The sequence below is a fragment of the Abramis brama genome (genome assembly GCF_963993115.1).
Source record: "Abramis brama genome assembly, chromosome: 10".
In the NCBI taxonomy this organism is placed as follows: domain Eukaryota; kingdom Metazoa; phylum Chordata; class Actinopteri; order Cypriniformes; family Leuciscidae; genus Abramis; species Abramis brama.
Genome location: NC_139972.1, coordinates 25,117,775 through 25,136,719, shown reverse-complemented (window position 1 = coordinate 25,136,719; position 18,945 = coordinate 25,117,775). Strand labels below are relative to the sequence as shown.

At 37.4% G+C, this 18,945-nt stretch overlaps 1 protein-coding gene across 1 annotated transcript in view; it reads right to left on the bottom strand.

Annotated features, from left to right (window-relative positions):
* The window catches only part of LOC311090535 (serine/threonine-protein kinase DCLK1-like), a 46,796-nt gene extending 28,143 nt beyond the window's left edge, over positions 1-18,653 (bottom strand). Inside the window, exons 1-3 of the mRNA XM_084125849.1 lie at positions 18,488-18,653; positions 17,651-18,037; positions 14,533-14,879 (exon numbers count right to left, since the gene is read on the bottom strand). Coding sequence (XP_083981975.1) covers positions 14,533-14,879; positions 17,651-18,008 — 705 coding nt within the window. The 5' untranslated portion in view covers positions 18,009-18,037; positions 18,488-18,653. The remainder of the gene's footprint in view (positions 1-14,532; positions 14,880-17,650; positions 18,038-18,487) is intronic.
* Between the last annotated feature and the right edge of the window lie 292 nt (positions 18,654-18,945).

Genomic DNA, 18,945 nt, shown 5'->3' with positions numbered 1-18,945 from the left:
GCACCTCCTGCAGGTTTATGTTCTGTTTGACAGGAAGCTTTTCACTGGGACTTCCTCTCTCAATGCATTACTAGGAGCAGCTCATCTGCAAAGCCATTACTGACACTTATCTAAAGAGAATCGAATGCAGAAATGCACTGTGGATAAAGCGTTTGAGAGGTTAGCCAAGCAACTAACAAACCAACATGTTCTCTTTACAAAAACAGAAAACCCAAATGGCAAGCATGCATCCATAGGTCACAGTACCCACAAAACACTCTTCTTATTGTTCATATTTCATGAGGCTATTTGTCTCCTTAATACATCTGAGTGGTACGAACTGACACCCATGAATAATTCACAAGATTTTTAAGGATACTGTTAAAGGTGTATATGCAGATTTTCTGTAGCTTAAAACCTCAAACTTAAGGCTGGCCCTCACTAAAATATTCAAAATGTGAGAGACCACAAACATGATGATAAAAAGAATCATAGATTTAACAGTTTTGTTCCTATAGAACAAATGCCGCGATGTGACCAAGACAGCACAACACACACTAACTCTCTAACGAAAATCTCTTGCGGTCAAACGTGACTTTAGAGTAAACAAACATGGCGGACGATGGGCAAAAAGAAATGTTGACTGCTTTTTACAGAAAATTTGTGGGGGGAAAAAAGAAAAAGGTTTGGATAAAGTAGTGTTGCTTCTGTCTTTCATCAGCTCGCTTTCTGGGTATCGTTTCGGTGCGTGCGCGTTTGTCCTTGGGGTTCCCCCCACACAACAGGATTTATGATCGTAAATATTCATGTTGGATATTTACGATTTGAGATCGGTGTGGCCCCGGCATTCCTCCGAGCAGATTCAATTACACCACAGGAAATTCTGATATAATAATCTGTAGAGCCATCAAGATAATCGGGACTTTACCTAGGATTGTCCAAAGGGGAGAATTGGGCCCCCTTATATATAATTAGTATATATTACATTATATAATTTATATATATTACATAAATATATAAATAAATACAGCATGAAGAATGACTAAATCACTTAAATAATTCAAAAATGTTCATATATATTTATATATTTTATAAAAATAAATCAATAAATCAAAGGCATGGTAATAATAGTACAAACTAGGCCTTCATGTATTTCAAGAATTTATAGTGTTTCGCACTGTGATGTCCCACATTTTCATTACACTTCTATCACAGTTTTAGATCACCTGTGTGGGGGTTGCCTCCCATTTCAGCAGAAGGATTTTTCTCAGGGAAAGACATTAGCATATTTGCTAGAAATAGTCTGTCCGGGGTGGTGTGGGGGAAGCACAGCGGTGGATCTGTCATTGGAAGAGGAAGGGAAATCCAGGCCAGACTGACGAAGTGCACAGACTAGATGCTGAGATGAAAACTGGATTACATGAAATTTAATCTACCATTATTATGTTATCATAGGGAAACTACATTTCATTATGCTTTGGTTGAAAGAAAGTATGTGTAAATTAATTGGGTGAATGAATACAGTTTAAACTATCATCACTGCTGTATGGAAAGGATAATAGCAGAACCTTAAATTCACCATTATTTACTTACCCTCTCATGTAATTCCAAACCCATAAGCTGTTATTTTGTTGTTTGTAGGATTCTGAAGAACATTCATTCACACAGTTATTTTCCATGAACTTAAAAAAAAAAAAAAAGGTTAATTGATTGGAATCGATGTTTCCATGAATGTTCACTAAATTACTGGTAAAATTTCCTGATCATTTACTCACCCCCACTATATAGGAATTGTCCACTATATTGAGAAAAATACTGGAATGTTTTTCTACATTATCAGGAAATAGGGCTGCACAATATATCGAAATTATCGAAATATCGCAAATGTATACATCGCAATATGCATATCGCAACAGCTTGCAATAACTGTGGTCATGAACAAAAGACAGAGAAAATCACTCACTGCTCTTGGCTGAATAACTTTTGTAGCTTTAATAAGAATCAGTATATATTTAATTAATACAGTGAAAACTAAGCAGTGTTTTATTTTTACATTTGATTATTCAGTTCTGTTGTAAAATAAACCTAATGTAGGATAACCTGAAACCCCAAACCCCGTGGTTTACACTGATGTTAAAATAACACTTCTTATTCTACAATAAAACACTGCTGTTCACTTTCAGAAGTTGTAGGGATGTTTTCTTGTCACAAAAAGAATGTGAAACAAGTATGTAGGTCATATAATTTTAAATATATTTTAAAGATAATTTGTTTATTTTACACACTTTAAGCATTATCGTATCGCATATCGCATATCGAATTATTTAATGAGTTATCGCATATCGCATTTTTCTTCAATATCGTGCAGCCCTATCAGGAAATGTTAATTCTGGAGTGAACTAATCCTTTAACATCAATTGAACCTTTTAAATGCACAAATGGTTCTTTATAGTGGGAAAACAGTTATTTGGGTTCTTTGAGGAACCCAAAATGGTTATTCAAAGCCACATCACTGCAAAAATAAATAAACCTATGCTTATAATAGACTTGTGCTTTATAAAGTATTTTCAAACCATACATTCACCTTAAATTATGAATAGACAGATTTAAACTATTATTCACTAATAATCTTGATATCAACTATGGCTAAGGTTTGACGTAATGACGTTTGATGTCACTGACATCCAATTTGTTCAATCAAATTTGACATTTGACTATCAAATACTTAACATATTATTTGATTGTTGTTGAATGGGAAAGATACAGTATATGTGAAGATTCTTTTAGATAAATACAAAAAGCAGCATATGGGTTTGGAACATGTTGGTGAGTAAATAATGACAGAATTTTCAGTTTTGCATGAACATACAGTACTATACTTTAACATCACCATGTTAGTCTATAGCCTAAGCCTTTAGCCACTTCAGTACACAGTTCATTGAGGTCTGACCTCCAGCTACCACACTGTATGTGCTACTATAATTCAACCCACCTCCCACTGAGACTTAATGGAGACAGAGGGGCAATCACAGTTCAAACACAGCCAGATTCTCCTATAGCAGACATCTGTTCATTATCATCTGTCACAAAGCAAAAAAAAACAAACAAAACAAATTGGATTTCCTACAGCGAGCCACTACAATATGGATCATTTCCCTGCCATAGATCTGAACGAGAAAACACTAAATAAAAAGTGAACACAAAAGCCTAGCCAAACACAGTAAGATGGTGCAGCTGGGAGAGTATTGATTCGCTCTCGGCATGGACTCGGTGACACAGCAGCAGCAGTGCAGGCCGCCACGTGTCCCAGCAAAAACCCCACAGAGCATCGATCTGGACACACTCCCGCTGTTAACACTCGGAAGCTTTCATCGGGAAACGCAGACAGCCTGTGCTCACCCATGCCGTTCAGAGTCTCTTAAACACAGGCTAAAAACACCAGGGCATGACTGTGGAGGGGAAGTTTATTCAATATCAAAATTTTACTTTCCTAATGAGACTCTAAAACCAATGTTACTATAAAATATCAATAAGTGACTACATTTATTTATGAGGGGTGCAGTGTGCATTGATAAAAGGCCATTCACAAATGATGTCTCATCAACACCATCAGAAAATACTTCCTGTTTTGGGTAATAGCATCCTGGAGAGTTTTCATTTATTATTGAGAGGTTTATAGGGCGGGAATGCACCATTAGAGTTAACCTTGCATGCACTGCTTCAGCATGACGGCGTTCTCTCAGCCAATCAGAAGATAAGGAATCTCGAATCTTGCTAGAAAAGTTTACAAACCTGTAAAGATTGTAATTCCTATTACTATATTCCTATTCACACAAAGAAAGAAAATGTTTTTTTAAGGAACAGTTCACTGAAGGTGGAAATGCAATGGGCAAAAGGTGTGGAAACCCTGTGAATAAGACCTTTGAATAAAGGAAATTGAAAACAAAACTGATTCTTGATGTTGACCCATGTATGTTATGTCAGTCATATTTATGTGCTTATAATTTGAAATGACAGCACTGTTTGGTCTGAAAGGACTCTTCATGTCCACGCAGTGATGGCAAGAGGTGACCTTTTAAAAATAAACTGAACTATTGAGGTGCATTACGTAAGTCCAGCAGTGGCAGATAATGAGTAATGACTCGCTCCATAGATGCAAGTCAGCGTGTTGCAGTAACATGTGGCCCCGTTATACACACACACACACACACACACACACACACACACTGGTTTAAAATGGAGTCAGCATACTCTCAGGAATGACTGTACATTCACATGGCTTACAGACCTGATCCGATCCACATTATGATAGTGTTCAAAACCAAGTTAAATCCTGCTGGTAGATGGCATATTTATATTATTAGTATTTATATTTCATTATAGATACTGGTTCTCATTTTTTTGGAGGGCTCTTTGAAGTGCTAAAACAGTAATATATTTTAAGTTTGCTGTTAGGTTAATGCTCTAAAAAACTAAAATGCATTATAATTTATTTTCATATATATAACCAAGGAGGGTATAAATGAATAATGTACAAAAAAAAGAGGACCCATATTTATTTTTTTAAGACTGAATGAAGTCTGTTCTAGCCTATCTGATAACCAAACCAAGAAGCCACTTTTAATAATTATATCTCATCACCCTAAATGTAACCTATTATTTTGAAAATTGCCCAAAAAATTATATTAAAAAGAATTGTTACATTTTCATTTGATTACATTTTAATACACTAATTAAATTGTTAATAAATGTTTTATTGCTTGATTTAATTACCACCATTTTTGATAATAAATATTCACAACACATTTCATGTTAATAATAAAGCTTTCATTCAATTTTTTTTTTTTTTTTTTTTTTTTTTTTTTTGCTAGTCTTGCTTTTTGATTATTTAAATTGAACTAAACCTTAAAAATGGAATCCAGAAAAAATCAACTAGAAAACATGAAATGATGAAAAATTAAACTGAATTTGGGAAAAAAAATAAACAGATTTTAAATAGTTCTAAAATAATTAGTTAAACTTTTATCAAATTATTAAAATTGCATTTATTTAAGAAATGCTTTTGATTATTAAAATTTTATGTAAATATTACAACAGAATACAGGCCCCTACCACCGTAGCCAGAATGAACATACCAGTTGTTCAGACGTTTAAATATTTAGGAATCTCAATTTTCCCTACAGTGTCAGCCACAGTGACTAATAATTACAATAAAGTACTTGTTGAGGTGGAAAATAGTCTTCAAAAGTGGAGCTCCCCAACTTTGTCTTTTCATTCCCGCATTTCAGTGATTAAAATGAATACTCTCTCCCGAATAAATTTTGTTGGTTCTATGCTTCCTCTGGCACCTCCCAAAGGTTATTGGAAAAAAATTCATTCACTACTATCTAAATTTATTTGGGCTGGTAAAAGACCCAGAATTAAAATTTCTGTCCTTCAAAGGCCAAAAAAGTCTGGGGGTTTAGGACTCCCAAACTTTCAATTATATCATTGGGCCTTTGTGTTGCGCCCTCTTTCCACCTGGTTTGACACGGCATCTTGTGTATCTTGGCGTTCTATTGAGGAAAATATTGTAAAGCCCCACCGATTGCAAGATCTTATTTACTCTAATATCGCTATTAAACAATCTAAGGTTAAATTTGGGTCCATTATCACTGAGCTAATTTCCACCTGGAACGCTGCTGAAAAATATTGTAAAATATCTCTAAATTGGTATCTCCAGTCACCCATTTTCTTTAACTCTCGTCTCCAGCTGGGAGGACGCCCTATATACTTTTCTAGTTGGGCAAATAATGGTGTATTTACACTATCTGACATTTTTGGGGCTGAAGGTCTCCGCTCATTCTTAGACGTTCAGAAACTCTTTAATTTACCCGGTTCCTCCTTTTTCTTTTATCTTCAGTTACGTACAGCAATGTGCACCTATGGGGTTCCTTGGAATGGCACACTAGGTTTACACCCTTTTCACAAGGTTTTGACCGGGGGTAAGGGGTTGGTCTCTATTATTTATGCCGTCTTGTTGCAGGCACCTAATAAACCACTCTCTCTTGACAGAGTTTGGAAGCAGGATTTGCCATCTGTTAATAATAATCTGGACTGGCACTTGATCTGGCATAATCTGTCTTTCTCTTCCAGAAACCCCAACCACCGAATGATTCATTATAACTTCATACATAGGTCATATTTCACTCCCCGCAGTTTTCAGTCCCCAAAGCTTTGCCCTCTCCTAACTGTACTCTGTGTTTGCAAAAGAGTTTGGGCACTTTTCTTCATATGGTTTGGGAGTGCCCAGGTGTTGTGGCTTTCTGGAAAAATGTTTGTAGTGTATTGTCCACATTATTGTCTCAGGAGATTCCTTACTCGCCTACCCTCTTATTATTGAATGACTCTTCTGGTTTGAACTACCTGCTAAACCCAAACGCCTTTTTTTGGCTGGTCTCACTGCGGCTAAAAGGCTGATAGCATGTAGATGGAAATCCCCTCATTTATTATCCTTAAATAATTGGCTGCTAGATTACATGGATATCGCCATTATGGAACGTTGGGCAGCAAACTTGCACTTGGCCAAACCTGAAAACATCTCATGTTGGGATGATGCCATCTCCATGCTAAAATCTTTATTGTAGTCATCTCTTCTTCTCTCTTGGGGTCCTGTTGGGTGGGGTGGGGGGTTGGGGGGGTGGGGGTCTGGGTAGATATGTGGTATTCCCTGCATATACTCTGTCTATTTGATTTCATATGTCTGGTAGTTTTGCCATTGTTATGTATTTATTATTTATTTGTTATGCCACACTACCATGTCAATTTCTCTGTTAATCTTGCTATTACTGTTAAATTGATGCTTGCCACAAAAAAAAAGAAAAAAAGAATACAGAATACATAAATCGGAAAAAAATGAATCCAGAAGAATTTTAATGGAATCCAGAAAACAGGGACAAATACGTGGCCCCAGTGCTTTTCACAAGAGGGACATCCTGAAGGCAAACGCTTCATTCAACCCCGCCAGAAACTGACACAAGCAGAAAAAAGATTCCTCTCATCCTACACAGCCACTGTTCAGCCCTTATGAGCATGACCGCCTGTGGAAATCACATCAGTGTGGAAGCTAATACGTGAATGAAACAGCCCTCTCAGCCTTTAAGCTAATATTTATGGCACAGACCACAGGAGACACATGCCACCCGGGGGAATCAAAGGGGAAATGCCTGTCTGTCTGTCCTCTGGCTGTCTCACATGATGAGAATAATCTTACATAAAGACGCCAGTGGCATCACCACAAAAGGCTTCAAAAGAATGGTAGATTATAACCAGGGATCACTTCACTGTGCTAAGTACGAAATAAACTTAAGTTTCTTTATTGTTGGCAGATTAGTGGTAACATAAGTCTGCTCTGTAAGGGAAAATGAAAAGTAAGTGAGTCATTATCGCAAAATAAAACCCAGGCAGGGTGTACGATTAGGACCCCGACGAAGAGTGGAGATTAATGACCAGCTGACTGAACATGATATTTGTTGTTGTAATGATTATACTTTTTTTGTTTTTGTTTGATGTAGTCATATAAACTTCTGTATGTTCATTTACAGAGCAAATACGGGACTTGCTACTGTCAATACATACATACACGACACGCTGCTGTAAGCAAGTAAGACATGCTGCTGCTGTACAATATAACACACATTAATTACCCATAGCAGATCTATACAGGTGGAGCTGGGGAAGGAGGAGGGTTTCTGAAAGCGCTGCACTGCTATAGAAAATGCTAACCAAGTATTTGAATGTCGAGCAGTGAGCTCATTGGCTACTGATGCAGCAGGAACCAATCAGCTGTGCCTAGGGGTGTGACGGTTAGTATATATAGTTGAACACCGTCATTAGAACTCTATAACCGCCAAAACCGTGTTATTAAAATATTTTTTACAAACATTTTTTATCATAGAGAATGTTTAAATACTAATTAAAAACAATTGTTAACAGTCTGTGTTATTAATGGTATTTATTTAATAAATGTTTCATCAACGAATTGCATGCATTTAATAAATAAAAAGCAAATATAGGAGACAATATAATAACCGTGACATGGAGGCTCTGACGCGCCGCATTCACTTGCATTGCATTGTGAAGTTGAATCGCATCGCATCTCATCGTAAATGAATGAAACTCAGCGTAGGCCTATGCCTCGTACATTAGCATTAAATATCTTTGCTGCATCCTTTCTTGAACAGACAAGGGCTTTCTTGCGGCTCGCATCAGCAGAGCATTGCATCGTCCATAGACCGCAAAACAATCAGCGGATGGCGGGCGGGTGCGGCTTTGAAATTTGGTCAAAAAACGTTGGTGCGGATGATGAGTTTTGTGATGCGGTTGCGGATGAACTAATATCCCATCCGCGTATCTCTATTGATAACAACATTGAACACTACACAAATATTAATTTTATTCAAACTAAGTTTCGCCCCCACCCCGGCGATGGTTATGTTACGAACCGTCACATTTGACTCACGTCATAACCGTCATCACCAATTCTGAAACCGGCACACCCCTAGCTGTGCCCTATAGTGAATGATGTGATCGCAAGAAGATTGAGTTAAGGACCTATCAGCCTGCACCATCTAGAGTTTCATGACGAACTTTGTATTTCCACTGCAGATTCTGTCAGGCTGAGCATTCAACTTTTATCAGAAATCTCCATCTGGAGCACTTAAACCAAATGCTATCTTGTTGCTCATCAGGAAGCATTCCTGATAAATGCTTGTCAACAGATCAACAAACCAATAATAACACATTTCAAAGCTTGCATGGGTGCACCAGTCGCTCAGAAGATAAGGGCAGGAAGTAATTGCCAAGTAAAGGCCAAATTTCATTGAGGTATTGTTTATAAGATGCCCATCTCACTAAGTGCTTTCACACTAACTGTTACTAGATGGTGAAATCTTCTAAATTTCCGTTCCATGAAATAAAGGCGGTCTTTCTTGAGTTGATTCACCATGAATTACAAACTGCAATCCCTTCTAAACACTAATATGAAATTTATTGAATGATGTAGAAATAAAACAAATATTATATTGCCTATTATATTAATGCTTTGCCTAATCAATGCCTCATGAGAGATGCCTGTTTCATTGCAATCCTGAGCATCCATCATCCCAACCCAGGCCTGCAACATCACCACTACTGCACCCCTCCTGCCGCAGAGGCTGTTCCTAAGCAACCACCCCCAGCAACCAGATTGCCATAGAAACCGAACAGAGAGAAATTACAGAGAGGGGAGAGACATACTTGGGATGTGAGAAATTGGGGGATTTTCCACACTGTTTGCAAAATATTCCACCTTAAATTGTGATTTCGGGATGTTTTAGTAAATTATATATATTTTAATGGCCTATATACGTAATATATCACTTGAATATATATATATACATACACTGTATATATATATATATATACAGTGAGGAAAATAAGTATTTGAACACCCTGCTATTTTGCAAGTTCTCCCACTTGGAAATCATGGAGGGGTCTGAAATTGTCATCGTAGGTGCATGTCCACTGTGAGAGACATAATCAAAAAAAAAAAATCCAGAAATCACAATATATGTTTTTTTGACTATTTATTTGTATGATACAGCTGCAAATAAGTATTTGAACACCTGTCTATCAGCTATAATTCTGACCCTCAAAGACCTGTTAGTCTGCCTTTAAAATGTCCACCTCCACTCCATTTATTATCCTAAATTAGATGCACCTGTTTGAGGTCGTTAGCTGCATAAAGACACCTGTCCACCCCATACAATCAGTAAGAATCCAACTACTAACATGGCCAAGACCAAAGAGCTGTCCAAAGACACTAGAGACAAAATTGTACACCTCCACAAGGCTGGAAAGGGCTACGGGGAAATTGCCAAGCAGCTTGGTGAAAAAAGGTCCACTGTTGGAGCAATCATTAGAAAATGGAAGAAGCTAAACATGACTGTCAATCTCCCTCGGACTGGGGCTCCATGCAAGATCTCACCTCGTGGGGTCTCAATGATCCTAAGAAAGGTGAGAAATCAGCCCAGAACTACACGGGAGGAGCTGGTCAATGACCTGAAAAGAGCTGGGACCACCGTTTCCAAGGTTACTGTTGGTAATACACTAAGACGTCATGGTTTGAAATCATGCATGGCACGGAAGGTTCCCCTGCTTAAACCAGCACATGTCAAGGCCCGTCTTAAGTTTGCCAATGACCATTTGGATGATCCAGAGGAGTCATGGGAGAAAGTCATGTGGTCAGATGAGACCAAAATAGAACTTTTTGGTCATAATTCCACTAAATGTGTTTGGAGGAAGAAGAATGATGAGTACCATCCCAAGAACACCATCCCTACTGTGAAGCATGGGGGTGGTAGCATCATGCTTTGGGGGTGTTTTTCTGCACATGGGACAGGGCGACTGCACTGTATTAAGGAGAGGATGACCGGGGCCATGTATTGCGAGATTTTGGGGAACAACCTCCTTCCCTCAGTTAGAGCATTGAAGATGGGTCAAGGCTGGGTCTTCCAACATGACAATGACCCGAAGCACACAGCCAGGATAACCAAGGAGTGGCTCTGTAAGAAGCATATCAAGGTTCTGGCGTGGCCTAGCCAGTCTCCAGACCTAAACCCAATAGAGAATCTTTGGAGGGAGCTCAAACTCCGTGTTTCTCAGCGACAGCCCAGAAACCTGACTGATCTAGAGAAGATCTGTGTGGAGGAGTGGGTCAAAATCCCTCCTGCAGTGTGTGCAAACCTGGTGAAAAACTACAGAAAACGTCTGACCTCTGTAATTGCAAACAAAGGCTACTGTACCAAATATTAACATTGATTTTCTCAGGTGTTCAAATACTTATTTGCAGCTGTATCATACAAATAAATAGTTAAAAAATCATCAATTGTGATTTCTGGATTTTTTTTTTTTTAGATTATGTCTCTCACAGTGGACATGCACCTACGATGACAATTTCAGACCCCTCCATGATTTCTAAGTGGGAGAACTTGCAAAATAGCAGGGTGTTCAAATACTTATTTTCCTCACTGTATATATATATATATATATATATATATATATATATATATGTCTGTGTGTGTGTGTACGCGTGTCAGTTATGTCAAAACGATTGATTGCGATTAATCGCATCTTAGACAAAATATTATATATATATATATAAATAAATATATATATATGTGTGTGTCTTTTATGTTAGAAGCGATTAATTGCGATTAATCCATTTGACAGGACAGCGCAAGTTTGCACTGGAGATGAGCTAGTGCAGCACCAGTGTCTCTGTATCTGCTGCGGTGGGTGTAAACAGAAGAAAATATAATGCCACTGAAGGCCAACGAGTTTAAGGCCCTCAGGAGACAGCTTGTCACTTCATCAGTCACTTGCTCCTGTGGAGACACAGAAAGGTCACCAACAACCCTCGCTCTGTCTGATCTTTTTCCTCCATCTTCTTCGCCACAGTATTTACCTTTCTCTCCCTATCAAATCTCTTTTGCTCTTATTCAAGCAACATTAAACACAAAAGATCCAGGGAAATTCATATCTCAGCATGATAACCGCAACAATTAAATGAGCAAATATTGAAAGCACCACAATATGGTGGCTTAGTGGTTTAATATTTGAGCTTGTGAAGCTGCAGGATCTTCAGTGCAGAAGAGAACTTTGACTCTTGTGCCCAGAAGTAAAACATTTAACCAACCACACGTTGCTCCAATTTATAGAAGCTTGTTTTCGCCACAGAATAAAAATCTTTTTGCAAAGGTAATAAAAGTAAAGCTAACTGCAACTTTTTTCATAATTGTTTTTTCTCCTCAAAATTTGCGAGTTTATCTCTCGAAATTCTGTCTTTTTTCCTCTAATTGTAACTGAGAATTGTGTGATATAAATTCAAATTTTCAACAAATTTTCAAATTCGAGATAACTGCAAATTGCAAGATATAAACTCACAATTCAGAGAGAAAAGAGAAAAAAAATCTCAATTATTATAATTTTTTTCCATGGTGGAAACTAGCTTCCATACCAAACAGATCATCCCTATAGTAAAAATGTACTGCAAGTCTTAATATTTAATTTTATTGTTAATATAACTTAAGTATGATAGATGAAAAGATTTAACTTAAAAATGTAAAATTTTGCCTTGGCAACTAACTAAAATAAAATAAAGTTTAAGATGAAGTACTAAAATACTAAAAATAAAAATAAATTAAAGCTTAATAGAAATAAAAAGTAACATAAGAAAATTACTAAAACTACAATTAAAAAAATAATAATAAACGAAAATCTAACAATAAAAGCTAATTCAAAACATTAATGATTACTATAATGGTATCTAGATAATCCTAAAATAACACTGAACCAAAACAACAAAAAAGTATTCTTCACACCACACCCCACTCTAAAGCAGAGAGCATCTCATCTACAGTTCTTTATGTTTGTTTGAAAAAAGTCCCAAAGGGAATAACGTTTGAAAGCATTAACATAACAAATTGGTCTCATAACCACCAACTTTTAAACATAGAGAGCTCTAGCAACTGTTTCACCAAATAAATAAAGAAAAAAGCAGGACACTGAAGAGGGAAAGAGTAAGGACACCACTTTCCAATTGTCCCGAATGGCAGTTTATGAGTAGAACAGAGTGACGTCTTTGAGATGATGACGCATCTTACCTTTAGAGAAACCAGGACACTAAAAAAAAACATCTTGTTTGAGTAACCAAGGTTAGAACTAGGTCAGGAAGTTCTAACTCCTTAGGTCAGGGGACTAACTTTGCTTTATTTAAAGCTGATGTGAATTAAATTAAAGCTGAATTTCTGCCCCACAAGCATCTCCTGATCCACTGGCTTCTTTCTTTCTTTCTTTCTTTCTTTCTTTCCTTTATTTATATAGCACAAGTAAACACAACAGAAGTTGACCACTGTGCTTCACATAACACAAATCCAAGAAGATTGAAGAATAAAAATATCATTCAGATTGCAGAAAAGAGGAAAAAAAAATAAATAAATAAATAAATAAATAAAAACATAGATACATTTAAATTTAGAGAAATGCACGCTCCAAAAGATACACCTTTAATTTGAGTTTAAACTCATATAAAGAGGATAGCGATCTCAAGGAGACAGGGAGGCTATTCCACAGCCTAGGACCGACAACAGCGAAAGCACGGTCTCCTCTTGACTTTAAACGTGAGCGTGGCTGGTACAGATTATAGTTACTCGTGGACCTTAGACACCTCCCAGGTACATTAACAATTACAAGTTCGGACAAGTATGAAGGTGCAAGACCGTTTAAAGATTTAAAAACAAACATCAGTATTTTCATATGTACTCTGTAATGCACCGGCAGCCAGTTAAGAGACATTAAAATCGGAGTGATATGTTCATGTTTACGAGTCCCAGTCAGGAATCTGGCAGCTGCATTTTGGACCATTTGAAGCCTTGTAATTGAAAACTGGGGTAGTTCTATATATAAGGAATTACAATAATCCAGACGGGACAGAACGAAAGCATGTATAACTTTTTCCAGCTCTATCGGTGATAGGAAATGCTTTACTCTAGATAATAGCTTCAAGTGAAAGAAACTTGATTTAACCACTGTGTTTATGTGTTTCTCTAGCTTTAAGGAAGAATCCAAAACCACTCCCAGACTCCTGACCGTAGGTTTAATATCACAGTACAGGTCTGCAGTATTAAAACTATTTTTTCCATCTCCTAAAGAGGGGCCAAACACAATAGCCTCTGTTTTACTTGCGTTTAAATGTAGAAAATTTAAGGACATCCAAGATTTTATGTCATTTAGGCACGCAGATAGAGTTTCAAGGCCCTTTGTGTCAGTGCGCTTAAAAGGCAGATAGATTTGAGTATCATCTGCATATAAGTGGAAAGACACTCCGTGTTTCCTAAAAATTGATCCCAACGGCAGCATATACAATGAAAACAAAGTAGGAGCCAGAATGGAGCCTTGTGGTACGCCATAGGTAAGAGGAGCTACGGACGAAACAGAATCTCCAATACCAACTGAAAAGGTTCTGTTTGTAAGATAGGACTTAAACCAACTAAGAGCATTTCCTCGGATGCCCACAGACTTTTCAAGGCGTGACAGTAAAATTCCGTGGTCAACAGTGTCAAATGCTGCCCTCAGATCCAAGATAATTAAAATGACGGAGTCCCCAGAATCAAGAGACAACAAAATATCATTTAAAACTCTCAATAAAGCAGATTCAGTACTGTGATTAGTCCTAAAACCAGACTGAAATTTCTCTATGATACTATTCTCATCAAGGAAGCTCTGTAGTTGCAGTAGTACAGTTTTCTCAAGGATCTTAGATATAAAAGATAAATTTGAGATAGGTCTAAAATTTGATAAATCAGTAATAAAGAGATTACTGACAAATTCTTCTGACAAATAAAGACTTTTGCTTATATAGCGCATCCACTGATCTATTCAAATAGTACTTTCAAACAAACAATAGTATCATTACTGCTGCATCCAATACAAAAGCTGAATTATCAACTTAAATGACATGCCCACTGTACCTACCAGTTTACCATCCACCGTATAAAGCCTCTTGACCACTCCAGAGTCCAGTTTGATGGCATCTGTGATATCTGTGAGAACCTGCTCAAACGAGTGGGCCGTCTTCTTGTTGAGAAGGATGCGCACGGCTTTCCGAGGCTTCACCCCGCTGCGGATTATGGTCACCAGTTTGGGCCGGATGAAATCCTTGTTATCCTTGATTTCTATAGACCCACCCTTGGCGCTGGCCAGAGAGGAGGGCGCTCGTGCTGATCCAACGGTCTTGGCGTTGACCGACCAGTTGGGATTGACATTCTTAGTGTATTCCAGCTTCTTGTAAGGCTCAATTGATCCACACACATAGCTCTCTCCTGTGATACAAAATAAAATAACAGAAATAATCAATGAGAATCTAATCAGATTTCTAAATGAATCATTCAGACTGGTTTTCTGAACCGCTTCAACAAGATTCACAGACATTTTTTTATTCATGAATCAGGCATTGATACTTCTCTCATTAAATATTATGAACATCCTTCAAAATAAAGGTTTCAAATGGTGGTTTTCGCAGCGATGCCATAAAAGAACCATATTTGGTTCCCACAAGAACCTTTCAGAGAACAGTTCTTAAAAGAACTATTAATAGAACCATCTTAGTGTGAAGAAAGAAATAACCTTTATTGTGAGGGAATGGTCCATGGATGGAAAGGTTCTTCATGGAACTGTAAACGCCAATAAATAACCTTTATTTTTAAGAGTATCTTGGTTTGTTAATCATAAAAAGCTTTTGTCTGGCTTCGGAAAACTTGTATGAACCACATCCGTATGTATTTCTTTCTTCTGCTTTGGTTAACCATATTCTTAAACCAAACCCTAATAGTAACTCTATAATAAGTACATGTAGTTTATTAATATTAGTCCATACTTATTTGAGTAAGTACGATGTAACTACATCACCTTCAAATAAAGTGTAACCCTTAATTTTATTATTGGGTAAACTATGCCTTTAACGAGGCTATATGTTTAGTATCATGAGGACACGCAGAATAAATTTCATACATGCGAGTTAAGACAGTCAATGAACATTTAAGCTCATAAAAAAATGAGGTCACACAGTGAAGGTTAAGTGCCTTGAGAAACTGAAATCTCCTCCAACTCCCTCATTTACATTCATTCTCAGTGCTGCCAGGTGTAGAATTAATGAATGAATTAATGGTTGGGTGGCCTACATAGAAAAGCACCAACGATACCACTGCTATAATCAAATCAGACTCATTTAACACATAATTCAAGGAGCAACTTATATTTAATGATTTCAGCTCTCAGGCTTGATTTATTGGTCAACATTGAGAGAAAGGGAGTGGTATGGAGATGCAGAAGCTGTTAAATATTGATGAGCGTTTTAAAGTGATTATCGGTTTAAATCACAGGGCACTCTGGTATCTGCTCACAGACAATACAAGCTCGATCCTTGTTCAGGACTACAAACCATGCTCTGTTTGTGGAGTCAGAGACCCTGGATATAAACACGAGTAAATACAATGACTTTTCAGTAGATTATCTGATTGTTGCACACACTGTATATATTATGGGCTTTATGGGTTTTGATTAGGTCAGAGGAACATATGAAAAGAACTGGAGGAAAATAAAGGTTAATTTTAAAATAACTAATGTCATAGTATACAGACATTATTACTGTCATTCACAACAGAGCATGAGGTTTAAGTTCATTAAAACTGACATAAACTAAAAAATGTCAGTTTCCTCATTGCTTTAGATATCACAAAGATGACAATGCACCACTGGAAAGTTTTGTTTTATGATAGTAGCTGGTTTCTAGATGTCTATTAGCTGGCCCAAGCTGATCATTTCCTTGTGCAAGCTTGTAGACCATCTAGGACCAGCAATACATCAGCTACTGTTAGGTCATCCCAGCTTTAAAGGGATAGTTCACTTTGAAATTAAATTTTGGTATGTTTTAGCTTACCTCAAGGGCATCCAAGATGTAGGTGTCTTTTTTTCCGCAGTAGTTTCAATTTTGATATTTTTAGGTCAAACCGTTCTTGTCAGTCATATAATGCAGGTCTATTTATTCAAAATTTTATTTCAAAGTGAACTATCCCTTTAAGTGGTCTTTGTACAGCTAATGACCACTTTAGACTGGCTACCATGTTCCAAAACCAACTTAACTGTCAGTTTCCTGGTATAGCGGGACACTTGGAATTACTTTGTATTGCCCTTTTCCCTTAAAGTCCACATGAAATCAAAATTGACCATATTTACTTTGTTTGCCTAAATTGATCGTTTTGTGGTGAACAATTCATCCATGCAAGTCAATCCACACAAAAAATTTTTTTGGCTTCGTAATCTTTAATCAAAATCTGAAAATGCCCCTCCCCTCTGCATTGGAGGACCTTCCCTGATGACGTAGGTTTGATGACTTGGGTTGGGAAACGCTTAACCACTCCCCTCAAACCGTTAGTCTGTAATGAGCGAGAGATGGAGAGGAGGAGCGCTAGAGTAAAACCCTGCCCTCTGTTCAATATTCCTTTTCACTGGGAAATACGTCACAACACTGGAGAAAAGTCGTTTGCAACTTCCGGTTCACGCGGACTTTAACACATATTTTAGTAATAATCATAAATAAGGTAGGCTATCATAGGAAATCTTTAACACTCAAAACTTTTCCTGTGAAAAACGTTTTGAAATTGGACATTGCTTTACCATGGAAACAGTACTTTGTTAGACATGTAGTTTTGATTTTTTTGCAATTTTAGAGTCCAAATTATGCTGTAAAATATATTTTGTATCAAATTTTGTTTAGTTCAGTACATTTGATTTGCAGTAGCCTATAAATGTATATATATTACACTTTCATGTTTAGAAGCTGCTTTAATTTCTGCAATAATCTGATGAGATCCATAGTTCATGACTTACAAACCATTTAAGTTTAGATCTATGTTCAAAAAGGAGGTGACAGTAAATAGCTTAAACATGATGTCCTCATATGGAGAATGGGCATGTATAACCTAAACAATCTAAATCAAGACACACGTGATGAACAGCACCATGTGCCTCAAAATGAACAAGAAGCAAAATATACTGGCGTCCCTAAACCTAGGCTACTGACACCCAGTCTCACCTTCCACCAGCTGCTCCATGCTGGTCATTTTCGACCCGTCAATGGCATAAATGGTACGGACCCCCTGAGGCAGATTTACATTATCTGATAGGGAGCGGGTGAGGTCTGCGAGCAGAGCGTCGAAAGACCTGAATCTGTCGTTGGAGATAGCGTACACAATCCCTTTAAAGTACCGGTCTCCATTGCGGTAGAAGCGGACTTTCTTGGCTTTCTTCTCGGAGCTCAGAGACTGTAAGGTGCGGGTTCGGTACAGGCTGCAGTGGGCGCTGTGCGTGGGGCTCGGGAGGCCGTTCGCCCGTGAGCCCGCGCGGCTGTATCTTTGTGCTTTGTCCCGTTCGTCGAAATGCTCCAGCTCCATGTCAACACCCGGGACTGTAGTATGAATGGCTATAGAACAATTGTGAGGAAAAATGTGGGTAGATGAGTCGTGTTAAAATTAAAATTGCATTTATTACAAAATTATTATTATTTTTTTTTTGCATATGCTTAATACAATAAAATGCATTTTAGGCTATACATATGCTAAATAAGCTGCTGGAAATTTACATTTAAAATAGGCCTATAATTTAATAAAATGAAATAATAAATTTAAATGATTTATAAAAATGTTCTATTTGTGTTTTTAGCAATAAACATTAAAGTATTGAAATCATATAACACAATATTTTAATAATTCATACTATTTCAAGTTATTTAAACACGCCCAAAGGGTAAGCACAATGAAGAATTCGCGATTCATCAATTAAAAAGCGATATTAATGCACTAATAAATCTATTTGTGCAATGTCTGATATGGTGCATCTTGCTTCAAAGACAAAAAAAGCATATTTATCTTACTTGTGCGCGAGTAGCTATCCGATGAGCACAGTCGATATGAAAGCACACATCTAATGGCTTGTCATCTCTTCCAGAGGAATAGGATGCTGGTAATGGGATGGGCTGCAGCCGGTGTCTCTCTGCCCCTTTCGCTCTTATTTAATGCATCGCAGAGAGACTGGCAGTCTTTGTCGTATTCATGGAGAAAAGAAATCCCTCAATGAATGAATACGAGCGAGCAGGGCTGTGTCTCAAAACCTAGTGAGCTGCCTATCTAGACAGTTTAAAATGCGGGTCCTCGTGGGCAGGGAGGAGACTGTTCAGCACAGCTTCTGTCCGGCAGAGACACTCCAATGGTGCAAGCTCTATTCAAACGGTCTTATAAATTTAAATAAATGAGCTATGATAGCATATGAACTTTGATATGATTCCTCATGTGTCACGCCCACTATTGTACGCTTAAGGTAGATAATTTATTG